Source organism: Megalobrama amblycephala, linkage group LG6, assembly GCF_018812025.1.
Source record: "Megalobrama amblycephala isolate DHTTF-2021 linkage group LG6, ASM1881202v1, whole genome shotgun sequence".
Classification (NCBI taxonomy): domain Eukaryota; kingdom Metazoa; phylum Chordata; class Actinopteri; order Cypriniformes; family Xenocyprididae; genus Megalobrama; species Megalobrama amblycephala.
Genome location: NC_063049.1, coordinates 13,326,640 through 13,350,857, shown reverse-complemented (window position 1 = coordinate 13,350,857; position 24,218 = coordinate 13,326,640). Strand labels below are relative to the sequence as shown.

The following is a 24,218-nucleotide window of genomic DNA, read 5'->3' as shown; positions in this document are numbered from 1 at the left end:
TTAGTTCATGCACTGTGAGCTAACATGAACAAACAATGAACAACTATATTTTTATTATCTAACATTAACAAAGATGAATAAATACTGTAACAAATGTATTGCTCATTTCATGTTAGTTAATACATTAATTAATGTTAATGAATGAGAACAAAACTCATTTACTGGGCTTTGCTGAAGTATGAATCTGAAAAGAGCTTTGTGGTGATTCTTTCCTCTTGTGCATCTTCATTAGATTCAGCGTTTTTACTGTTTCTTTACTGAACTTGATGTATTTTTCTGTTTATGCTGAGTTGGCCGATATGGCAGTCGTCTAGCAGCTTAGATACAAAAAGTTTCAGCAATTTATATACTGTTTTAAAAGTGCAGTGAGTTGTCATTAATTTAGTTCAAAACAAGTGTCCAGTAGTAGTCTGTTTATCAAGCTAAAATGACTTCGAATTGGCTGGCCATGTGATCAACATGAGCTGCTCCATGTAAAAAAAACAAAAAGCTTTTATAGATCACTAATAAACTGGAGTCTTCATCTCATGCTGAGTAAAGATTTTATTGTAAATAGTACTATTCATTTATCTGTATATCAAACTGTTTTAATGAGAACAATTTACTGAGTGCTTGTTTAAGTGGTTGACTCAGCACAGTAATTATAATGACTGAATATGACCCTATTAGTTAAGAGGCCAAAATTACATAACCACTGTTACAGTTATAAAAATGTAGTAGTAGGAATATTCAAATCTTCTAGGTACAAACAGTGAGAAAACAGCTTGCAACCTCAAACTTGTTTCCATTTTAACTGTTGTACTCTTTTGTACTCTCAAATACAGTTTTGTACTCTTGTATTCAAATACAAATACAAATACTCTCAATTTTGAGTGTTAAAAGGTGCCCTAGAATTAAAAATTGAATTTATCTCGGCATAGTTAAATAACAAGAGTTCAGTACATAGAAATGACATACAGTGAGTCTCAAACTCCATTGTTTCCTCCTTCTTATATAAATCTCATTTGTTTAAAAGACCTTCGAAGAACAGGCGAATCTCAACATAACACTGACTGTTACGTAACAGTCGGGGTATTTGCATATGCCAGCTCATGTTCAAGGCATTACACAAGGGCAGCCAGTATTAACGTCTGGATGTGCACAGCTGAATCATCAGACTAGGTAAGCAAGCAAGGACAACAGCGAAAAATGGCAGATGGAGCAACAATAACTGACATGATCTATGATATCATGATATTTTTAGTGATATTTGTAAATTGTCTTTCTAAATGTTTCGTTAGCATGTTGCTAATGTACTGTTAAATGTGGTTAAAGTTACCATCGTTTCTTACTGTATTCACGGAGACAAGAGCCGTCGCTATTTTCATTTTTAAACACTTGCAGTCTGTATAATGCATAAACACAACTTCATTCTTTATAAATCTCTCCAACAGTGTGTAATGTTAGCTTTAGCCACGCAGCACTATCAAACTCATTCAGAATCAAATGTAAACATCCAAATAAATACCCTACTTACGTGATTAGACATGCTGCATGACGAACACTTTGTAAAGATCCATTTTGAGGGTTATATTAGCTGTGTGAACTTTGTTTATGCACTGTTTAAGGCAAGCGTGAGCTCCGTGGGCGGAGAGCGTGAGCATTTAAAGGGGCCGCAGCATGAATCGGTGCATTTCCAATGATGCCCCAAAATGGGCAGTTAAAAAAATTAATTAAAAAAAAACTATGGGGTATTTTGAGCTGAAACTTCACAGACACATTCAGGGGACACCTTAGACTTTTAAAAACATTACATCTTTTACATCTTTTAAAAAAACATTCGATGGCACCTTTAAAGGATTAGTTCACTTCAGAATGAAAATTTCCTGATAATTTACTCACTCCCATTTCATCCAAGATGTTCATGTCTTTCTTTCTTCAGTTGAAAAGAAATTAAGGTTTTTGAGGAAAACATTCCAGGATTTTTCTCCATATAGTGGACTTCAGCAGGGAACAAAGGGTTCTACACGATCCCAGCCGAGGAATAAGGGTCTTATCTAGCAAAACGATTGGTCATTTTCTAAAAAAAATAAAAATGTGTATACTTGGAAAGGTCATGCATGACGTAGGCGGAAGTACCGAGCAAGTGTCTACAAAACAAATGTGTAAAGACTAAGTCAAGTGGCTAAAAAAAAAGGTAAAACAACGATGTCGGATGATTATTATGTTGGAGGAGAAAATAAGATGGAGTTTTTCGCCCTACTGTGGTACTTCCGCCTATGTCATGTATGACCTTTCCAACGTGATTACGTAATGCGTGACGCATCGCAGAGCAGTGCAAGATGAACATTTGTGGTTAAAATGTATATAATTTATATTTTTTTAAGAAAATGACCTATCGTTTCGCTGGATAAGACCTTTATTCCTTGTCTGGGATTGTGTAGAGCGCTTTGTACCCTGTTGAAGTCCACAATATGGAGAAAAATCCTGGAATGTTTTCATAAACACAAAGACATAAACATATTGGATTGAGTAAATTATCAGGAAATTTTCATTCTGCAGTGTCCTTTAAGACTATTTTAATTCTTAGCTTATAAAGACAACATTAAAGGGATAGTTCACCTAAAAATGATAATTCTGTCATTGTCTCCCTTAAAGGAACACTCCACTTTTTTTGAAAATAGGCTCATTTTCCAACTCTCCTAGAGTTAAACAGTTGAGTTTTACCGTTTTCGAATCCATTCAGCCGTTCTCCAGGTCTGGCTGTACCACTTTTAGCATAGCTTAGCATAGTTCATTGAATCTGATGAGACTGTTAGCATCTCGCTCAAAAATGACCAAAGAGTTTCGATATTTTTCCTATTTAAAACTTGACTCTTCTGTAGTTACATTGTGTACTAAGACCGACGGTAAATGAAAAGTTGCGATTTTCTAGGCCGATATGGCTAGGAACTATACTCTCGTTCTGGCGTAATAATCAAGGAACTTTGCAGCCGTACCATAGGGTGCAGCAGGCGCAATGATATTATGCAGCGGCTGTGACCCTCTGTTTGCACAGGGAGCGTGCCTTGCAACCATGGAGACATTTGTGAGAGACGCAGTAAGCAGACATTAGGGGTATATGGTACTATCTTTGATCATTTATACTTTACTGAAGTACTGCTGAAGCTAAATACTTTTACATTTTATTTATTCAGGCCAATTGAATAATTTTACTCAACTGAATTCATCAGTCAAAGCAAAATCTTTGATCTGAAGCAGATGTCTTAATGAATGCATTTCATTTCAACCATCATTAATGATTGGTGAACTTGACCAGAGTGAGAGATCACTCAACTGCTGCTGTTGAATTTCAACTTCAACAGTTTTATAATTAGCTTCAGATGTGTCCTGTAACCTTCAACATGGTCAGGAGGACAAGGAGACAATTGTTATGAAACAGGCTGCTTTAAAAAATCATCTCATCAAAAATCATTTAATGGGAAAACCTTTTCTGCTTCTTCTTGGTTTCATCAGTCAAATTTAGTAGATTTAGTAAATGTGGAAACTTTTGAACTTTTACTCAAGCATGTTTTGTTCTAGATACTTCAGATATAGTCCAATGCTCCTCACTTTTCTCTCTTTTTAAAATAAATTGCAACAAATCAATAGGTGTAATTAGGTTTCCAATGAAATGTAAAATAGGAATAATGGAGCATAATCAATTTTTTTTAAAAAGCATTCTTAATTGGTTATCATTCATGGTTGCATTTAGAGCAGTACATTTTGACACTGAACAGGTTTATTTGGTTCTTTTTATCATAGAGTGCTGTCATCAAACATGTACAGTATAAAGTGTGCATGCAGGTATAGGACTTCCATCATGGTTTACAGCGCACACAGTTTACTGCATAAATCCAATGCGTTCCAGTCCCAGATCCTGTGCAGCTTAGTGTGATGAAAGCTCATTGAAGGAGAAACTAATCTTTAGTAGATTTTCTGGGTTTTGTCGTCTGTGGATAGAGTAGTGACCAGGTCTCTTCTCATCTCTTGAAGTCTTTCACCAGCTTTTCTCTCATTTCTTTGGCTTTTTTGTATGTGATAGTACTGCATTTACAAGTCTTTCTGTTTCCCTCTCCAGACTCAATCTGTATACAGGGTTTTGACCCCAACCTAGGGATCATCACCCCAATAAACCCCATGATGGCTGGCATCAGTCTGGTCCCGCCCCATCCTGTGGCAGCAGAACTTCCCGTTATTAAGGAAATCATCCACTGCAAGAGCTGCACACTGTTCCCGCAGAACCCCAGTAAGAGCCACTGCGTTTTACAGCAGCCTTCCACAGCACGATTATTAGAGCTTTCACCATAAAAGCAGGCACACAGATGAATGTAGCCAACCGTTATTTACTTCTACTGATGTCATGGTAAATATATAAAGTACAGTCTGTGCCATTTCGAATGACCTGTAACTGTGGGGTAAAATGTTCCACTGAAAGACCTGTAACTTTATGCCAAACGTTTTACGGTTATTGAAATCACAGCAACCACAGGACAGTGTTCATTAAATCCTCAAATGTGGAAAATCGGAGAAATACGAAATGTTAAATCTGTAGAGCTTACTTCAAATCTAAATGAACCCTAAAGCATAATTAACTTTATCCACACAGACTCCAGTTACTCCAATTAAATTCATATTCTTTATAAAACTACTTGCTTTGTTAATGGAAGTAAACTACTGATAATTCGTCGATGTAATTTGTATAAATGGTGATAATATCTGATATGTTACTCCACACCATAATGGACCATCTTCATGTTTGGTGATTTGCAGATGCAATTTCACAAAAATTATATTAATATATTATTAATACAATAATTTTGGCTCTAAAATATATTCCATGTCCATGTATTTATGTACTTGGGAAAAAGTATATTTCAATTGCTCAAATGTTTTTTCAAAGCTCTAAAATCTATTTATTTCCATGTTTAAATTCCATTTTGAATCTCGACTTTTCAGTGTGGCTTCAAACTTCTGAACCGTGTTATATGTAAACTAGACTCCACTTTCTATTAAAAATAGCTAGTTAATGTGAAATTAGTTCACTTGATCAAACTCATTTAGTCATGCAATCTGAGTTCAGCAAGACGCTTTGTGGATTCTGCAGATCTTCCTCCTCCCTCCACGAGAGAGAGGCCTCCAGGGTGCAAGACGGTGTTTGTTGGTGGGCTTCCAGAGAATGCAACAGAGGAGATCATCAAAGAAGTGTTTGACCAGTGTGGAGAGATTGTTGCTATCCGCAAGAGCAAGAAAAACTTCTGCCACATTCGTTTTAGTGAGGAGTTCATGGTGGACAAGGCCCTCTACCTCTCTGGTGTGTCTCTGTTTTCTGTTTATACATGTAAATGCTTTGTTTTGTTTCTCTACCTCTCTGGTGCGTCTTTGTTTTTGTTATATTTGTAGATGTAAAGGCATACATCTTAAATGCATAGCGTTGAAACCCTGTTGTAGTTGTTAGAATTTCCAAGGATCTGCATTCTCCTATAAAAGTGATCGGGCAGACCAAACTGTAAGTCATCGAGACTTGAAATTTTGACATCACCAAGGCATGCCCCAATCGACCTGATGGTGGCGCTACAGCTGTCAAAAGTATGTGATGGCTCATAACTCCTAAACCGTTCATCACAGGCTCAAGTGTCTTATGTATTTGGGATTTTTGGTCTGTGTTTGCGCAAAAAAGGACGTGGCGTCTGGCCACTTGGTGGCACTATAAAGTAAAAAAAACCCCAGAAAAACAGCTATAGCTACGCAATAATTGACTTGAAAACTGGCATGCAAGTGTCTTTGTCCAAGGTGCGGAGATTGTCTATGAGGACATTTGCGTATCTTGAATAACACGGCCGTCATCTTCCAATGAAATTCGAGCGGTTGTCGGACAAGGTTAACGGAGGCCGATCAGAGCGAAACTCCCTGAGCCTGTTTGACTCACGGCCCTAGAGGCCCTAGCGCCTTCGTTTTTTCACTTGCGTAAAGGATTGTATATCACGGCATTTTTCGCACATGCTGCATCATTCATGCTATATGGTAGAACTCCTCATTCTGAGCAACTTTGACTCTATAGGACCACCGCTGTCAATCGAATCGTTCGTTAAATATTGGAGATTATATAAAAAAACAACTTTCGCGAACTAGTCCTAGGTTTTTCGCTCTACCTTGATAACTGTTAGAAAGCTTTAATACATGTATTTCTTTTGTAAATTGCCTGTTTTGGCTGTAAATGGTCTTTTCCATCTATGATCTAGGTGGTTACTTAGAGGTTTGCTTAATAAAACTTGCGTCACACAGCTGACCTGCTCCACAGCAGGTTTTATTCTGGGTTAGAATTTCGCAAACCCAATCTAGACCTGTGAGCAAAGTGACATACTGTATATCTGATGCAATAAAGCCACGCCTCCTATATCTCTCGCTCCAAATTACAGCAGTTTATATGATAAAAGTTTAGAGACAAATTGTCTGTCTTTTGCTACTAATTATTAATTATATTTATATTATATGGATTATTATGTATAATTCAGATAATATATTCATATAATTATTATATGAATTGATGTTTAATATTAAACGTTGCATTTAAATATGCTCCATGTTCCGTGTGATTGGCTGCTATAGGTGTGTAGTATTTCTTTACAAAGGGACGTCGCCAACTACTGGCCTGGCAGCATAATACAGCGTTTCGTTTTTGCAGATCCATGTGAACGGGGATCATTTTGACAATGTTGTCGCCTGTACACGAAAAACACAAAGGAAAAACGTTTTTAGTACATTGTTTTTGTAAACGTACCCAAAATCAGCTTCCCACCAGCTAGGGACCAGCCTATCTGATGCATATGCTGCAACATACATGCAACATGATTTAATGACAGGCTGTATTGTTTTGTTCAACAGGGGCTTTTATGTTGCAAGAAGGAACATCTTAGAATGAGCAAATTCTATTTTACCTAGTGTACTGATATTTGATATATGCAAGTAGCCTGTACGATAGCTGTGTTTGCTGAACAACGTTTGTTATCCTAGGTTATCGGATGCGCATTGGCTCCAGCACTGATAAAAAGGATTCGGGCCGCATACATGTAGATTTTGCTCAGGCGAGAGATGACTTGTATGAGTGGGAGTGCAAACAAAGATTACTGGCACGAGAGGAGCGGCACCGACGGAAAATCCAAGAGGACCGGCTGAGACCTCCATCACCTCCTCCCATAATGCACTACTCTGAGCACGAGGCAGCTCTTTTGGCTGAGAAACTGAAAGGTAAGCTTTCTCGCAGACTGTGGTGCCATGATCTCATCTAGCCTTTAAAACACAGATTTGTCATCATTAATGTAGTGCCGAGAGAAATTTGGGTTCTTCGGAAAAGCTTCAAGGCAGAACTTTTATGCTTCTAATAAAGGCAAAATGTGGTAAGATGACCTATACAAGCCAGGTCTGCTTTCCTTCAGACATTTTGCAGATGTCCATGACTGCTCTCTGATGATGTGACAGACATTAATGAGTGGCTACATAGTTTTGAGGCTCTTACGCTTCAGTCCTCATTCCCGTCTGCAGCTGCCAGCCGAACAGCCCCAGCTGTTGTTTATTCTGCGACTGGTGTGTTTATATGATCGGCTAGTTCCATTCATCAGCTTCAATCAGTAAGACCAATGATTGCCAATGAAGTGAACACTCAGTACCAGGCTCCTGTAAAGTCAAAGGGTTTCCAAGGTTGACTAAATAGTTTTCATTTGAATTTAGGGTGCTTAATTGCACTTAAAACTGATTTGATATTTGGCTGATTCTAATCTGGAAATAGGAGTGTATCATACTGTGCTTTATCATAGCGCCGGAGACCTAGTGCAATTTCACTGGAGTCTCCTTTTAGTATTAGCTTTATCTCAGATGTTTCTCCTAAAATTGTTGACATGCCATAAAATTATAGAACTTTGGTGAGCAGCTCAGATAATTTAATCTTTCTTGCCAAAATCTAGAGGAGACATGTGCCATTTATTGGGCCAAGTATCCCATTTGCTCATTGTGGCACAAATAATATTGTGTAGAAGAATCAAATGAGATATTAAAAATATTGTTTTTCCACTTTGCATCAGCAACAGATAGTTAGTGTGAGGTTTAAAATATATTTAACCATGTTTATTTTTTCTGTTTTTTCTGAGAACCAAATGAGATATTAAAGAGATATAATTTGTGATTTTTTTTTTTCTCTTCTATGGCTTGTTTAGTTTAGTTTTATTGTATTTCTCTATCATATGCTTTCTGCCTTTCTGCATAAGGCACATAAAATGGAAATTGGTTTCTGATTGGTTGAATTCTACATGATTTCTGGGAGACATGTGTGTCATGAACAGCTCATATGGAAACAAAGCCGTTGTGATGCCAAACCCCCTCATGGAAAAAGAAAGCTGTTGTGTTTACAACTGTGACAATGAGTGTTTATCACGATCAACTAAACACAGGATTTTCAAAAGTATTTGAAATGTGTGATGTTCACGGCAAAGGCTCTTTAAAATATGTCCAAGAGTGTAACATGCCAGTCTGTTATTGTAGGGACGTCAACATTACATTTTCACACCCCTAAATATGATGCTCAAAAAAAAATAAAATCTGTGATTGGTTGCTTTTCATGTCACTCAGCTGTATGGGCGGTCTTTGGCCAATGAAAGCTGCTATGGAGTCTAGACCTTCTGCTGTCAGTATGAAGTTCTGGCTATGCAAGTCTATTTAGGGAGTGATTGCTTTGTTTCTCTAAATGCCCTCTACCACTCTGGTGTGTCTTTGTTTTTAATTTATACATATGAATGTTTGTTTTGTTTCTCTTATGTTATAACAATAGATGGTAACATGAACAGTGAATGCCCAGTAACAGGACTCTATAAAGCCAAAGGGTTTCCAAGGTTGACTAAATAGTTGCTTTTAGGGTGCTTAAAATCTGAGGTTAAAACAACTCAGATCCTGTAATCTATCTTGTGAAACTCTAGAGGAGACATTCGTGAAATTTATTGGGACATTATCTCAGTAAACTCTGAGAAGCTGGAGACTTAGGCAGAAGTATCCATTTGCTGTCCTTTGTCCTTTTTGTCTAGAAGAACCATATGAGATATTAAAGAGATATAATTTGTGATTTTTTTTTTCTGTCCTATGGCTTTGAATGGGCATAATGGCCAGTTGCGTCAACAACGTAGGCTTTAAATGTTTTTGCGGCTCTCCTATCGATTTCAGACAGACAGGAACAGTTATTGTAAGGTTTAACATAATTTATCCACATTTATTGCTGAATATAGAGAGGTTTGAACACTCAATATGCCAAATTTTCAATATACAGGATCACTTTCAAGGTGCCACATACTGCGTTTCCATCTCAGAGTTATGCCAATCCATCACACCCTTTGGCATTCACACACATTTGTAACGTCACCTTTCACGTTTTAATTTCAGTGCCGGTTCCTGGCTGACAGCTATTTTCCCATGCTGTGATTTGATTACAGCTTGCGGCTCCAGGAAGGTAGTGATGGTTGAGTTATGCTGGCTGCAGTGGTTTCCATGCCTCTCTGAGCTCTTGTCTCTCTGGAGAGACTGCTTTCATTTCGATGATGGGGACTTGACTGCAGCCTCCACCTCATCAGCAATCACAGCACTTCCCATGTCAAGCACTTCCCATTCTCCCTGCGTGGCGCATCCCGAGCTCTGTCTGTATGTTCTCATGTTTATTGAGCCCAGGAGGCAACAGACAAAACATCTCAGACAGGGTTTGGATATTCTAGTGTCTGGCACAGTTTTGCTCATGCCTGACATCTAATTGCCTCTCAAACAAAACCTTTGTTTAAACTCAAGCCATTATGCTAATTAGTTCTACACAAATATTTATTGGCTACAGCTATCAGTGCCTTTTTGAAATATCAACAGCATACAAATGGGCTTCGGTATTTGTGTTAGAGAATGTTTTTGGGCACATTTATGTCCCAAAGTTTAATTTTTGTTACATTTTTAGATTTTTAGAGATTTTTTAAAATAGATTTGTTATATGAAGGTCACATTAAAACTGTCTTGAAAATATTTTACTATGCCTTCATCATTAATTTTTGCATTTTATTATAGATTTTATTGTTTTACCTTTTTTCTCAAACCCAGATATTCAATCTTAAATTATGAAAATCCATCATAAAAATTATTACATTATATATATATACAGTACAGTCCAAAAGTTTGGAACCACTAAGATTTTTAAGAAGTTTCGTCTGCTCACCAAGGCTACATTTATTTAATTAAAAATACAGTAAAAAACAGTAATATTGTGAAATATTATTACAATTTAAAATAACTGTGTACTATTTAAATATATTTGACAAAGTAATTTATTCCTGTGATGCAAAGCTGAATTTTCAGCATCGTTACTCCAGTCTTCAGTGTCACATGATCCTTCAGAAATCATTTTAATATGATGATTTGCTGCTCAATAAACATTTATGATTATTTTCAATGTTGAAAACAGTTGTGTACTTTTTTTTTTCAGGATTCCTTGATGAATAGAAAGTTCAAAAGAACAGCATTTATCTGAAATACAAAGCTTCTGTAGCATTATACACTACCGTTCAAAAGTTTGGGGTCAGTAAGAATTTTTATTTTTATTTTTTTTTAAAAGAAATTAAAGAAATGAATACTTTTATTCAACAAGGATGCAATAAATCAATCAAAAGTGGCAGTAAAGACATTTATAATGTTACAAAAGATTAGATTTCAGATAAACATTGTTCTTTTGAACTTTCTATTCATCAAATAATCCTAAAAAAATATTGTACACAAATATTTTGTACAATTGTACACATTAAATGTTTCTTGAGCAGCAGATCAGCATATTAGAATGATTTCTGAAGGATCATGTGACACTGAAGACTGGAGTAATGATGCTGAAAATTCAGCTTTGCATCACAGGAATAAATTACTTTGTGAAATATATTCAAATAGAAAACAGTTATTTTAAATTGTAATAATATTTCACAATATTACTGTTTTTTACTGTATTTTTAATTAAATAAATGTAGCCTTGGTGAGCAGACGAAACTTCTTTTAAAAACATTAAAAATCTTAGTGTTTCCAAACTTTTGGACTGTACTGTATATATATATATATATATATATATATATATATATATATATATATATATATATATATATACACACACACACACACACACACACACACACACACACACACACACAACACACAAACACACACATATATATATATATATATATATATATATGACAAATGATGACTGTCCTTCAATTATAGCATTCCACAAACAACAATTCTACAATTCATTAGTAAACATTGTAAATAAAAGTGTTACCAAAAGTTAGTGTACTTGTTTATCAAGGAAATGTGTCAGTGAAGAGCGAGGTGAAATATGAAACATGAAGAAAATGAAATATAATTTGTGAACAGAAACATTGTTTATTGTCATTTCCAATCAAATTATGTAAAAGCTATGAAAACATTAATTAATTGTGTGTATGTAGGATACATAAAATATAGCTAGCTATGAAATTAGCTTTAGCGAGACAAAAGATTCATATTTTATTCAACAAATTTTACAAATGTCATTTAAAAAGAGTACAATGTGTTGATAGATGTAATGAAAATGACAGTGTGAATATGTTCATGATGTTTCAGAAAAAAAAAAAGAAAAAATTGGAAGAGTTTGGAAAAGATGTAAGTGAAAGTGGAGTTTTATGAAGGTCAAAAAATGTTTATAGGTAAAAATCGTTAAAAGGTAATTGGTACATTAAAACCCTTTTTAATGTAAATACATTGCCTCGCTCATCCTCAAATCTGGCCTTTCTTCAGCTCTTTTTTCAAATATCGACTCTTATTCTATCCATTGCTGCTTTCTGTCTCTTGCATTTGGAAACACTTTAATGCTATTCATTCAAACAGCCCCTGGTTAATGCTTTCTGGCAAGTAAATGCTCATTGCCACATTATGCTTTCATGGAAAAATTAATATGAATGATGTTTAAAACAAAGCTAATTTCCCCACCATAACTGAAACCGACTGAATTGGCAGTAACGTAGCGGCTTACATAGTGTCTGCGTTACAGAGAGGTCGGATGACTGAATGCTGGGTATTTTAAAGGAGAGTGTGGAGATTTCACATTTGCATTTCGTGTGGAGGCTCTCATTAGGCGTGAGATTGGCAGAACAGGCTCATTTGACTGTGGAAATTATTTTTATTCTCGTCAGATGGCATTTTTTGCCAGAGGGTTGGGAGAATTCAATTTCCTTTAATTAGCTGGGAAGTTTGAGTGCCACCTTAATAACATACCTGCCCTTGATCTCAAACGCCCAGAGTCCCCTTGGATCTCTTACCAACTGCACATGAGAATAACATTTATTTAATTGAAAAAAGGACTAAAACAGATATCACATAAAAATTTCAAATTAAACGCGTTGAGGACATATTTTAAGGACCTGGAATAGAGGTTCGGTATAATTGATACATCTCTCATGACGCCAGTCTTCTCGTTGGCTTGAAATGGGTAATTCTATGGTGAGATGAAACAATAACAGTCTGGTGAAAAGCGTACAGATGCAGGGAATGATGTTGTTGCTGTGTACGGGATCTCATTAAGGGGGGGATCGAATTTACTGCCAGCCCTACTGCACTGACTTTGAGGCAAAATTCAATTATTCTTCCAATTTCAGTAATGTATTTCACAGGGGTCCACAGGGAGCAGATTACTGAAGCTTGGGAAAGGCCACACTGAACGCCTCATGTCTCAGCTGCTCAGGCTGGAATTACACTTCATGTTTAGACAGGAAAAATGCAGGGTTAGTTACTGATTCATGAGCCGTGACTGAACACACTGATGAGATGATGTTCTTGTCCAATAGGAAAAGACAATGCAGGGAAAGAGTCTTTAAATGAGGCTCTAAAGTTAGAGCCATGGCTTAGCGATTAGCGTAGATGTCGCATGCAGAATGTGGACACGAGTTTCAATCCCGTTCTCCCTATCCTTTCTTTTCCTGTCGATACAGCACCTATTAATAGAAGTGCCAAAAAAGTAAAGTCTTGTCTGAATCTGTAGTAGGTTTTGAATTCTGAAGGTTATAAGTTTTATGTACTGTTGTTTGAATACTTGAGCAGTTTAAACAGAGATTCAAAGTTTGAAGGTTATGAGTCTTGTGTAATGTGAAAACTTGGGAAGAGAAATTTTGAAGTGTGAAGGTATGTAGGCCTTATGTAGTTTGAAGAAAGATTTGAAATAATAAAAACTATGTTGCTTGGGTTTTCTAGTGATTGCCATGGGAAGCTGCCAGTGTATTCTGTGTTGTTACTTGATAGGTAGACAGACAGAATGATTGGACATGGATAGATGGATGAGGGCAGCAGCTTAAAGCAGCTTATTGAATTTTTATAAGTTTGAAAATTCTTTAAACAACTTTGAACTTTCTATCAATACATGAATTTTTTGCTCACTACAGGAAAACCACAAGACCATAAGTCGTACCGTAAGTCAGAACAACCTGAAAGGTATATTAAAATATGTCTCAGGATACGACTGTAACTCGGTTCCCTGAAAAAGGAACGAGACATTTGGTCAGTATGGCGCCGTGGGTATTACACTCCCATAGCGTCATCACCATGACACAGTGACGAAGTTCCCTCAAAAGGGAACATCTCAGGTTATGAATGTAACCCAGTTCCCTTGTCGACCTTCGGACATATCTGTGCATCTTCCTTCAGACAATTAGAATCTGGGGATTCTGTGACGGAGGTGCCCTTTTATGGTCTTGTTGACATGCTACACTACATTACTGTCAGCCAATAGAATTGGATGTTTTCACACGTGCTTCAGACACTGGTTTCGCAGGAAGCGTTCCCATATTGGGGCAGTTGTGGCCTAATGGAAAGAGAGTCTGACTTGCAACCTGAAGGTCATGGGTTCGAGTCTCAATACCAACAGGAAATGTAGGTGGGGGGAGTGAATGAACAGCGCTCACTTCCACTCTCATTACTCACTACTGCGGTGCCCTTGAGCAAGACACCTAACCCCCAATCGCTCCCTGGGCGCCGCAGCAAAAATGGTCACTTTCACTGTCACTTTCATATCGTCAATACTATGACACAGCATTGATGTTTCTTTGAAAGGGAAATTAAAATTGTCTCATTAAGCAGGCTCATGTTTTTCCATACCCGTAAAAGCACTATGAGTAGTCCATATAACTTGTGCACTATATTTAAGTCTTCTAAAGTTCTAAAATAGCTTTGTATGAGAAACAGTTAAAAAAATTAATTTAAAGGTGCCCTAGAATTAAAAATTTAATTTACCTCGGCATAGTTGAATAACAAGAGTTCAGTACATGGAAATGACATACAGTGAGTCTGAAACTCCATTGTTTCCTCCTTCTTATATACATCTCATTTGTTTAAAAGACCTCCGAAGAACAGGCGAATCTCAACATAACACCGACTGTTACGTAACAGTCGGGGTGTACGCCCCCAATATTTGCATATGCCAGCTCATGTTCAAAGGTATTACACAAGGGCAGCCAGTATTAACGTCTGGATCTGTGCACAGCTGAATCATCAGACTAGGTAAGCAAGCAAGGTCAATAGCGAAAAATGGGAGATGGAGCAATAATAACTGACATGATCCATGATAACATGATATTTTTAGTGATATTTGTAAATTGTCTTTCTAAATGTTTCGTTAGCATATTGCTAATGTATTGTTAAATGTGGTTAAAGTTACCATCGTTTATTACTGTATTCACGGAGACAAGAGCCATCGCTATTTTTATTTTTAAACACTTGCAGTCTGTATAATTCATAAACACAACTTCATTCTTTATAAATCTCTCCAACAGTGTAGCATTAGCCGTTAGCCACAGAGCATAGCCTCAAACTCATTCAGAATCAAATGTAAACATCCAAATAAACACTGTATTTACGCGGTTAGACATGCTGCATGACAAACACTTTGTAAAGATCCATTTTGAGGGTTATATTAGCTGTGTAAACTTTGTTTATGCTGTTCGAAGCAAGTGCGAGCTCCGTGGGCGGAGAGCGTGAGCATTTAAAGGGGCCGCAGCATGAATCGGTGCATAGTTAATGATGCCCCAAAATAGGCAATTAAAAAAATAATTTAAAAAAATCTATGGGGTATTTTGAGCTGAAACTTCACAAGCACATTCAGGGGTCACCTTAGACTTATATTACATCTTGTAAAACGTTCGATGGCACCTTTAAAATCAGTGACATTTAAAGTAGCCAAGTAATGAAAGAGGTGACAGATTTTTTATTCCGTATTGTGACGTACATCCGAGTGAAACGGATTATCGAAAAAAAAAAAATGGATTTGGGATTTTGGATTTGGTTGTATTTCTATTTCAGATGTTTATTGGATAATGCGAGCTTGCAGTCAATTGTAAGAAAGAGGCGGGCTTTAATTGGACGAAATGATTGAAGTCCAGCAAACGTCACCAGAGAGAAGTCTGTTGTTTCACAGGAAGATCAAGTTATGATGTTTTAAATTAAATTTGAAATTATGCATAAATCATTCACAATAACATTAATAAGATGCATTTAGAAAAAAAAAAAGATAGGATGAATTTACATTTCATGACAACTTTAATGTTATTGTCAGCCAACTTGCACCATAGTTTTGATATATTTGAGAGCATATTTAATTTTAAGCTGAAGGTCTGTACCAAATTTAGAAGATGTAATTTGAAAGTTTTAGGGGGAAGTTACAGTTAAAAATGTGCTCTCAGGTAAGGTTTTTGAAAAACTGTATGCTGGATTTGTCAAGCCAACAAAGTAAGTGTAACAGCAGTCTATGTCATATGTAGTTGAAGTAAAAATTACAGTTTTCCCCTCTGACAGATTTCCTCATTCATTCCTCCAGATGACAACAAGTTCAGTGAGGCAACAGCAGTGCTGTTCACGTGGGTTGAAAGAGGCGAGGTGAACCGACGCACAGCAAATCATTTCTACTCCATGATCCAGTCAGCGAACAGCCACGTGCGGCGCCTAATGAACGAGAAAGCTCAGCACGAGGAGGAGATGGAGCTGGCCAAAGAACACTTTAAGAATTCCCTGCTTGCCATCCTCACACAATGTAAGATACCTCCTGGCTTCACTGTTTTTATCCCAACTGGTTACTATGAGATTTTTATCTAGTGTTGCTATGACAACGGCACATCCTTTGTACCGAGCAAGATGATATAGCTGTCCTTAAGTGGGCTCAGTCTCTGATCTGATTGTTGGTCGTTTCTCGCTCATATTGATATGACTGTACTGCCAGTAGGAGTGTATTTGTATATGTCCAGAACTACAACATACACTACACTGCCCCTAATTTTAATAGACAAGACACAGGCTCTGTTCCAAAACCTAGAGAGCTGCCTACATATGCATCATAAGTGAGCTTCCTACACAGAGCTGTTTCGAAAGGTAGGCACCATAAAGCCACCACATTTATCCTTCACGGATAATAAAATCCCATGATGCACTGCGACAAAATCCATCTTAAATTGCATCACATTTACCGTTACCGTTGAGTTCAAAATCAAGTAGATTCAATAGTAATCTGCACAATCGGGAGTTTCAAGTGGTTCAAGTTGGTCACACAAATTTGCCATGTTGGCTGCTTGGTTTTAAAGTGACCTCTATGTGAGCTGTGCTTCATGCATCGCTACTATTGACAATGGACATTTTTTGTCAGAAGTTTTGCTAATGTGACCACACCTTAAGTGATTAGAAATGTAGATTATAAATATACTTATAGTTCATTCTATAATGAAATGTTGATAAAATTAAGTGTCATTAGTTCTGTCTAATTAAAAAATGTGCATATTTGTGTGCATTTTTGTGTGCTGGTCTACAAAGCCCCTAATGGGACCCGTTGATATATATATATATATATATATATATATATATATATATATATATATATATATATATATATATATATATATATATATATATATAAAAACGGGTCCCATTAGGGGCTTTGTAGACCAGCACACCAGCTTTGTAGACCAGCACATTCTCATGTTTTGTGAGTGAACAAAGTTTCTTGGAGGAACACAATACTTTTGCAAGAGAACGCAAATGTTTTACAAATGAACACAAAGTTTCTTGGGGGAACGCACTACGTTTTGCAAGAGAATGCAAATGTTTTACGAGCGAACAAATTTTTGGGAAGAAATGTTTTGCAAAATGTTTTGCGAGCGAACAAATTTCTTGGGGGAATGCAATATTTTTGCAAGAGAACGCAAATATTTTAAGAGTGAACGTTTTTTTGGGGGGAGGGGGGGTGTTTTGCAAAATGTTTTGCGAGCAACCAAAGTTTCTTGGGGAAATGCAATACTTTTGCAAGAGAATGCAAATATTTTATGAACGAACACAAAGTTTCTTGAGGGAACGCAAAAGAGAACATAAATGATTTGCAAATGAACAAAGTTTCTTGGGGGAAAGGAATACTTTTGCAAGAAAACAAATGTTTTCCTCCCACCTGCATATTATTTCCATCACAAAAGTTTTGCAAGAAAACGCCAACAGGGTCATCAGGACCCAACATTGAGTTGAGGGGTTTTGTACAGTATCCTGTGTAATAAAAAAAACCAAAAAAATTCAAAAATGTCATTGATGATAACTAAAAATTTCAACTGATAACTAAGACACAAGATAACAGCAATTGCATTTGTATGAAACAAGAGAGTGAATATGAGATACATAATATGAGAGACATGAAACTAGCAGCGATTTCAGATATTAGGAAATATTTGACCACTGAATGCAGCAATTGACCAATCAGAATCTACTATTCTAAAATGCAGTGTAATGAGAATTATGTTTATGTTTCTGTTAGCTTAGCAAAAGGCTAACAGCAAAGTCAATTGTGAAATCAATTATGTGTTGAAACTCCCAAGTACTTGATATGTCACTCACTTACTGTATGAGGTTCGGATACTGTTTAGAAGGCAGTAGCCTACAGTATGTATAGAAAGCAAGGCAGCTCACTAGTTGTGGAACAGAGCCACACAGTCTTTCCTTTACACAGTTCCCAACCCTTCACTGCAGATATACAATATATAAATGTACATATGCTCAAACAGCATTGAGACCTAGCTGTCCATGTCAGTGTGACTGTAGCCAAAGCCCATAGAAGGGCCCTGGGTAAGTACAGTCTCAGTGGAAGCACTCTGACCTTATAGCAGATGTGGAGATGTTCAACTTAACTTAAAGGTAGGCCAACAACATCAGATTCACTCATCTTTTTTTTTGAGGCCTGGACAGGTGAGAAGACAATGTTCCAACAAGGGCTGGGACAATAAGTTGATGCATCGCGATTCAGGATCGATTCTGAGATTTTCCGAATGCATTGCGATTCTCTCTCGAATCGATTCTGAGCTTAGTTTTTAACAGCAGATGGTGCTCTAGGCTAATTTTTAACTGGACGCTCAAATGCTCACGACGAAAAGCGCTGGTGCGTTCGGCTGAGTCTGAGAATGTACTTGCACCTCAGAATGCTTTTATGATGCAAGATTCTCCCTCGAATCGATTCTGAGCTTAGTTTTTAACAGCAGATGGCGTTTTAGGCTAGTTTTTAACTGCACACTCAAATGCTCATGAAGAAGAGCGTTCGTGAGTTCGGCTGAGTCTGAGAATGTACTTGCGAGATTAATGTAAACAGCCCACTGCAAACACCCTTGTAATTCGATTCAACTTTTTCGAACTTTATGAATGATTATTTTATAGAAGATTCAAGTGGTGTGTGTAAGGAACTGGAAGCAAGCAGAGTACGGCTGGTTCGAAAGCATGCAGTGCCATCTGCTGTTAAAAACTAATCTCAGAATCGATTTGAGAGAGAATCGCGATGGATTCGGAAAATCTCAGAATTGATCCAGAATCATTTCTCGATTCGCAATGCATTGATTTATTGTCCCAGTCCTAGTCCCAACTCATCCAAAGAGTCAAGAAAAGTAATTTGCTTGAATGAACATGTGTGATGGAGAATTGCAATTGGCATCTTGACAGAATTTAGACGTTTTCAACACCATATGTGCATGAAATACTAAGAGAAAATGTATTTTAGAGTTATGCCAGTTGAAGTGAAGAAGATAATCATATAATTGTTTACTAAAGAGTAGACTTGGTCAAATTAATAAATAGCAGGCAACAGTTTACAATTGGTCCAAATCTCAATCTTACAATCCTAATGCAAATCCAACAATCTAATGCAAAAGTAAAGAATGCACACATACACAGTTTGAGCTAAATCCTCAATCAATGTTTGCCATCAAACACTCAGTTCTTTATTAATACTTCTCCAGCAAATCCATCATTGTAGACTGTTGCCTTCCTCAGTCCTAAGGAATTGAAACAGCAGCTAATGAGATGTAAGTACAACAGACACTATCAGGGGCCTCTCAGAGAAGTGTTTGCGAGGGTCCTGATGCGTCTGACTCTAGCTGGCGCAGATGCTGAGCTCTACATAAATGGCTTGTCTTGTCTGACTTCCTTACCCACCAAAGTTGAGCAGATTACGGCTGTGTTCACCGCTGCCACCAGGCAAAAGGCATGGGACCATTTCTCAAAAGCGCAGCGCAAGAACATAGACATTTGGCGAAAGCAGTGCGAGGTTGGTATTTTTCCTCCCCTTTTGTCATGCTGACTCTACATCGGGGGTCTCAAACTCTGAGCCAGAATTTCTCATTACAAATCAATTTTCAGTTTGGTGCCAAAGTATTGGCCTAAAATGTAATCAAATTCAAGGTTGTAAAAATACAAATTTTGTCGTGAATGTTCAACTTCCCCCGAAGGAGAACACCACCTGGCTAGTAGTAGTTTTAGACCCCTGCTCTACATGGTACACTGACACGGCAGCTGTTTATATGACGGTGTATCTTGTGGCTTTTCGTTGTACAGACTTGTGGGCCCTCACACGGCAAACATCCCAGTTTTCTAGCTTCTGCTCTTTCGTGCACCAGAGCTCTCCTTGAAACTGCCACCTAGAAAGAACCTCCATTGCTGCCATGGCAACAGATACTGGCAGGATTATAATGATGCTCATCAGTGATTAGCCTGAATTAATTGTTAATAACTCATCCAATTTAAATTAGGTCTCTATGAGGAAAGAAAAGGGAGGTGCATGTTAACCTACAATGTGCCTGTATGAATCTATCCATATAAACCCCTGCATTCTCTGGAATGCACAATATGGAATTTCCATATTCATAATATGGAACATCACCAGTATGCAAAATTCATGTTAGTGCAAACAGAATACTCAATGAACCTTGAAATATAAAAATCCCTCACTGGTGATAGACTCCAGCTACAGTCTTTCCCCAAGCCATCTGACTTTTTCCGTGACTGTATATCATGAGCAGTGATGTGAGGACCGAAACCTAATCCTAGAAATACACTGACTGTATTGATTAATTGCTTTAAGTCAAGTCTATGAAAGGATTCCATTTCAGTTCACAGTCGCCAAGAGGTAAGACATCAGTGATGCGGCAGAGTCTTTGGTGCTGTGAGAGGTGAAAGCCAGTCGAGATGCCACCCCTGTGAAGAGTTCTCTTGTTGTTGGGTTTTTTTTTAAATAAAAATAATGTAGCACTGTTTGTTGAGTTAAGGACTGTTCACACCAAGGAAGTAATAACGTTCTAAAAATCATTCTAAATATAAAAGAATAGCAGAGTCCACACCACAACTATAATGATAATGATATAGTTGGAATCACTTTCAGAATGATTTTATCCAGTTGTTGAATGATAAGAATCAGAATCCACCCTGCTTTAAAGAGCATGAGCTTTTAAAGTGGCAGACGACAGAAAGATATGTGCACTGGTATGGACGCTAATATAGTTATTCTTATAGTTATCGCTCTTGGTGTGAACAAGACTTTAGACAGACAAGTTTGTACTTTTTTAATAAACAAAGTTAAGTAGAGATTTTCCAGGTTTTACTGTCTGCAAGTTGCAAAAAGTTTTTTAAAAAATCTTAGAAATTAAGAAGTCATGGAAAAATACTGTATATTTTAAAGCTTTGAAATAGGGGCGTAGAGGCAAGTTGCACACTTTTGTACAATTTCATTATATTTTTAAGGTTTTTTTCCCGCTGTTATTGCCCATGACAATTAAAATTACCTTTTGCATGTTGTCAAAGTGGGAATTTACCATTAAATACAGAATCAGAAGCCATTTAACAGCTTTCAGCCAAATTTAAACAGAAACACATAAAATATGCAACATGAAAAACATACAAAAACAAGTAACATACAAAAAAATGCTTAAATAAAAAAAATAAATAAATAAACCATTGTTTTGTCACAAAAAAAAAAAAAAAAAAAAAAAGTTTGGGTTTATTGTGTTTACGGACCAGCTTTTACAAAATATATATTGGAATTCGTTTTTACAAATTTACAAAAATGCCTAGTTCTGTCATGAAACTCTAGATGGTGCAGGCTGATGTGTCCTTAACGCAAACTGATGATATTCACAGTGTTTATTACTTGGGACAAGCTGATTGGTTAATGTCGCATCAGCTGATTGGTTAATGTCGCATCTACAGACAATGAGCTTGCTGCTCAACATTTAAATGGCTGTTTAGCATTCAGTATAGCAGTTGCAGTGCGCTTTCTGAGTTTCAACAACAGCAATAATTAACAGCAGCAGCAATTCAGCAGCAGAAGCATAGCAGATCTTGTCTGCCAAGACCAAATACATCATGCTAAAAATCTTCTGAGAGTTGTCATGATAGAAATATATTTTAACTTAATTAGGTTTTGAAATAGGTATTTTAAACCAACATACACAATCACTGCTAGAAAACAGAAAAAGTATTTTAGACTTTTGACTCAAAATGTCTTATTTTTACTGAGATATAGGCCTTGTGACAGTGTCCCAAGGTGACAACTAGCCTCAGTCTAACCTATTTTGTTGGCTAGAAATTGCTTTTTGTGAATGCAGTCTTTGTAAAAGGAATTTTAAAAACCTTACTGCGTTTTCCCAAATGACTGTTAAATGCTATTGGAAAAGTCTTGGAAATTCATTGGTCAAAAGGTGTGGGAACCTTGTAAAATAATATTGTGAGCATTGGAGAGAAATATGATATCAGAAACAATCCAGAACTTGTATTCCTCTGATACTACTGCTTTCAAGAAACAGATAAAAGTTCAGGCGACACAGTGCTAGAATAAAATGTATTCAATCACAGATAAAGTAAAGCTCAAACGCACTGCTTTTATAGAGTCAGATCTGCAAGATTTCACAGTGGTGGCATTAAACGTCCTTTGTGCTGATCCCTATAATGGCTATCAGAGGATCAGTGGGCTTGGAAGTTTGTGTAATGTGATTTTTACGCTCCATTTTCAGACCTAGACAAATGAACTTTCACTATTGCACGGCACTGAGACGGCAGAGCCTCGGTTTTCCCTCTGGGTTGTATTTTTAAGTTAAGGAATCAATCACCAGAGCCTGTACTTGCCAAATCATTGCCTGGTTTTTCATCAGAAGTCTCCAGGTTAAATTAGAGTAGAATTGCAGAAAAAACATTTGATTGGTATGTGTGATTTTCATATGTTACTGCCCCATTTATACAGCAAATGAAACTATAAAGTGTGTCCTTGTAGAATTACTCAGAGCAGAGGAAATGTTAATGTGTGCAAAATGTAATCTTTAATCATTCAAGGTCTCGGACAGAAGCCAGTAATGGGATGTGTGTGTGTTTGTTTGATTTCTGTATTGTGCTCCATTAGGAGCTGAGAAATGCTCACAGTGAAGAGATCATGGGGATACGAAGAGAAGAGGAAATGGAGATGTCAGATGAAGAATTGGAGGAAAACCCCTGCAAAAAGATCAGAATGGAGGACACGGGTAGGCCTGTGATCAGCCGCTCATTATCATAATCATGATTCACTACTGCGACACGGACTGACTGTGCCTAAAACATCCCTAGACCTGATGGCCTAACATCTAGTTCATATACACTGATTTCAACTGTAGTTTCATGTTTGATAGAGCTGTTTTACACACCAAATGCAGTGCAATTAAATTGATCAATAAATCATTAATAAAAGTAACTGGTGAATAAGAGGAGCTTTGTTCAGCGCCCACATAATTACATTTCCTTTTAGGGCACAACAATATGGATTTTTTTTCTGGTAGGCCAATAGATTTTTATTTGACCTGCAACCATTTTCACTTGCCCAACAAAAAATAAATATTACTGTTCAAAAGTTTGGGAATACTTGATAAAGAAATCTCATTTTATAACATCATGAATGTTTTTTTATTGTTGTTTTTGATCAATTTAATGCATTCTTGTTGAATAGAAATATTCAATATTTATTCATATATATATATATATATATATATATATATATATATATATATATATATATATATAGTATCATTTTAAGGGAAAAATAAGTTGATTTTAAATTTAATGGCATCAACACATCTCAAAAAAGTTGGGACAAGGCCATGTTTACCACTGTGTGGCATCACCTCTTCTTTTTATAACAGTCTGCAAACGTCTGGGGACTGAGGAGACAAGTTGCTCAAGTTTAGGAATAGGAATGTTGTCCCATTCTTGTCTAATACAGGCTTCTAGTTGCTCAACTGTCTTAGGTCTTCTTTGTTGCATCTTCCTCTTTATGATGCGGCAAATGTTTTCTATGGGTGAAAGATCTGGACAGCAGGCTGGCCATTTCAGTACCCGGATCCTTCTTCTACGCAGCCATGATGTTGTAATTGATGCAGTATGTGGTCTGGCATTGTCATGTTGGAAAATGCAAGGTCTTCCCTGAAAGAGACGACGTCTGGATGGGAGCGTATGTTGTTCTAGAACTTGGATATACCTTTCAGCATTGATGGTGCCTTTCCAGATGTGTAAGCTGCCCATGCCACACGCACTCATGCACTGATAACAACTTGGGTTGTCCTTGTCCTCTTTAGTCCGGATGACATGGTGTCCCAGTTTTCCAAAAAGAACTTTTGATTTTGATTTTGATTTTGATTCGTCTGACCACAGAACAGTTTTCCACTTTTCCATTTTAAATGAGCCTTGGCCCAGAGAAAATGCCTGAGCTTCAGGATCATGTTTAGATACGGCTTCTTTTTGACCTATAGAGGTGGATTGTGTCACCGACAATGTTTTCTGGAAGTATTCCTGAGCCCATGTTGTGATTTTTATTACAG

The 24,218-nt window shown here is 37.0% G+C and overlaps 1 protein-coding gene across 2 annotated transcripts in view; it reads left to right on the top strand.

Annotated features, from left to right (window-relative positions):
* enox1 (ecto-NOX disulfide-thiol exchanger 1) overlaps window positions 1-24,218 on the top strand; it is a 143,609-nt gene that overhangs the window by 99,107 nt on the left and 20,284 nt on the right. For both annotated transcript variants that reach the window (XM_048193016.1, XM_048193015.1), the window contains 6 exons: window positions 4,100-4,267; window positions 5,126-5,332; window positions 7,033-7,266; window positions 15,914-16,126; window positions 19,548-19,654; window positions 22,775-22,892. In XM_048193016.1, the coding sequence (XP_048048973.1) occupies window positions 4,100-4,267; window positions 5,126-5,332; window positions 7,033-7,266; window positions 15,914-16,126; window positions 19,548-19,654; window positions 22,775-22,892 (1,047 nt within the window). The remainder of the gene's footprint in view (window positions 1-4,099; window positions 4,268-5,125; window positions 5,333-7,032; window positions 7,267-15,913; window positions 16,127-19,547; window positions 19,655-22,774; window positions 22,893-24,218) is intronic.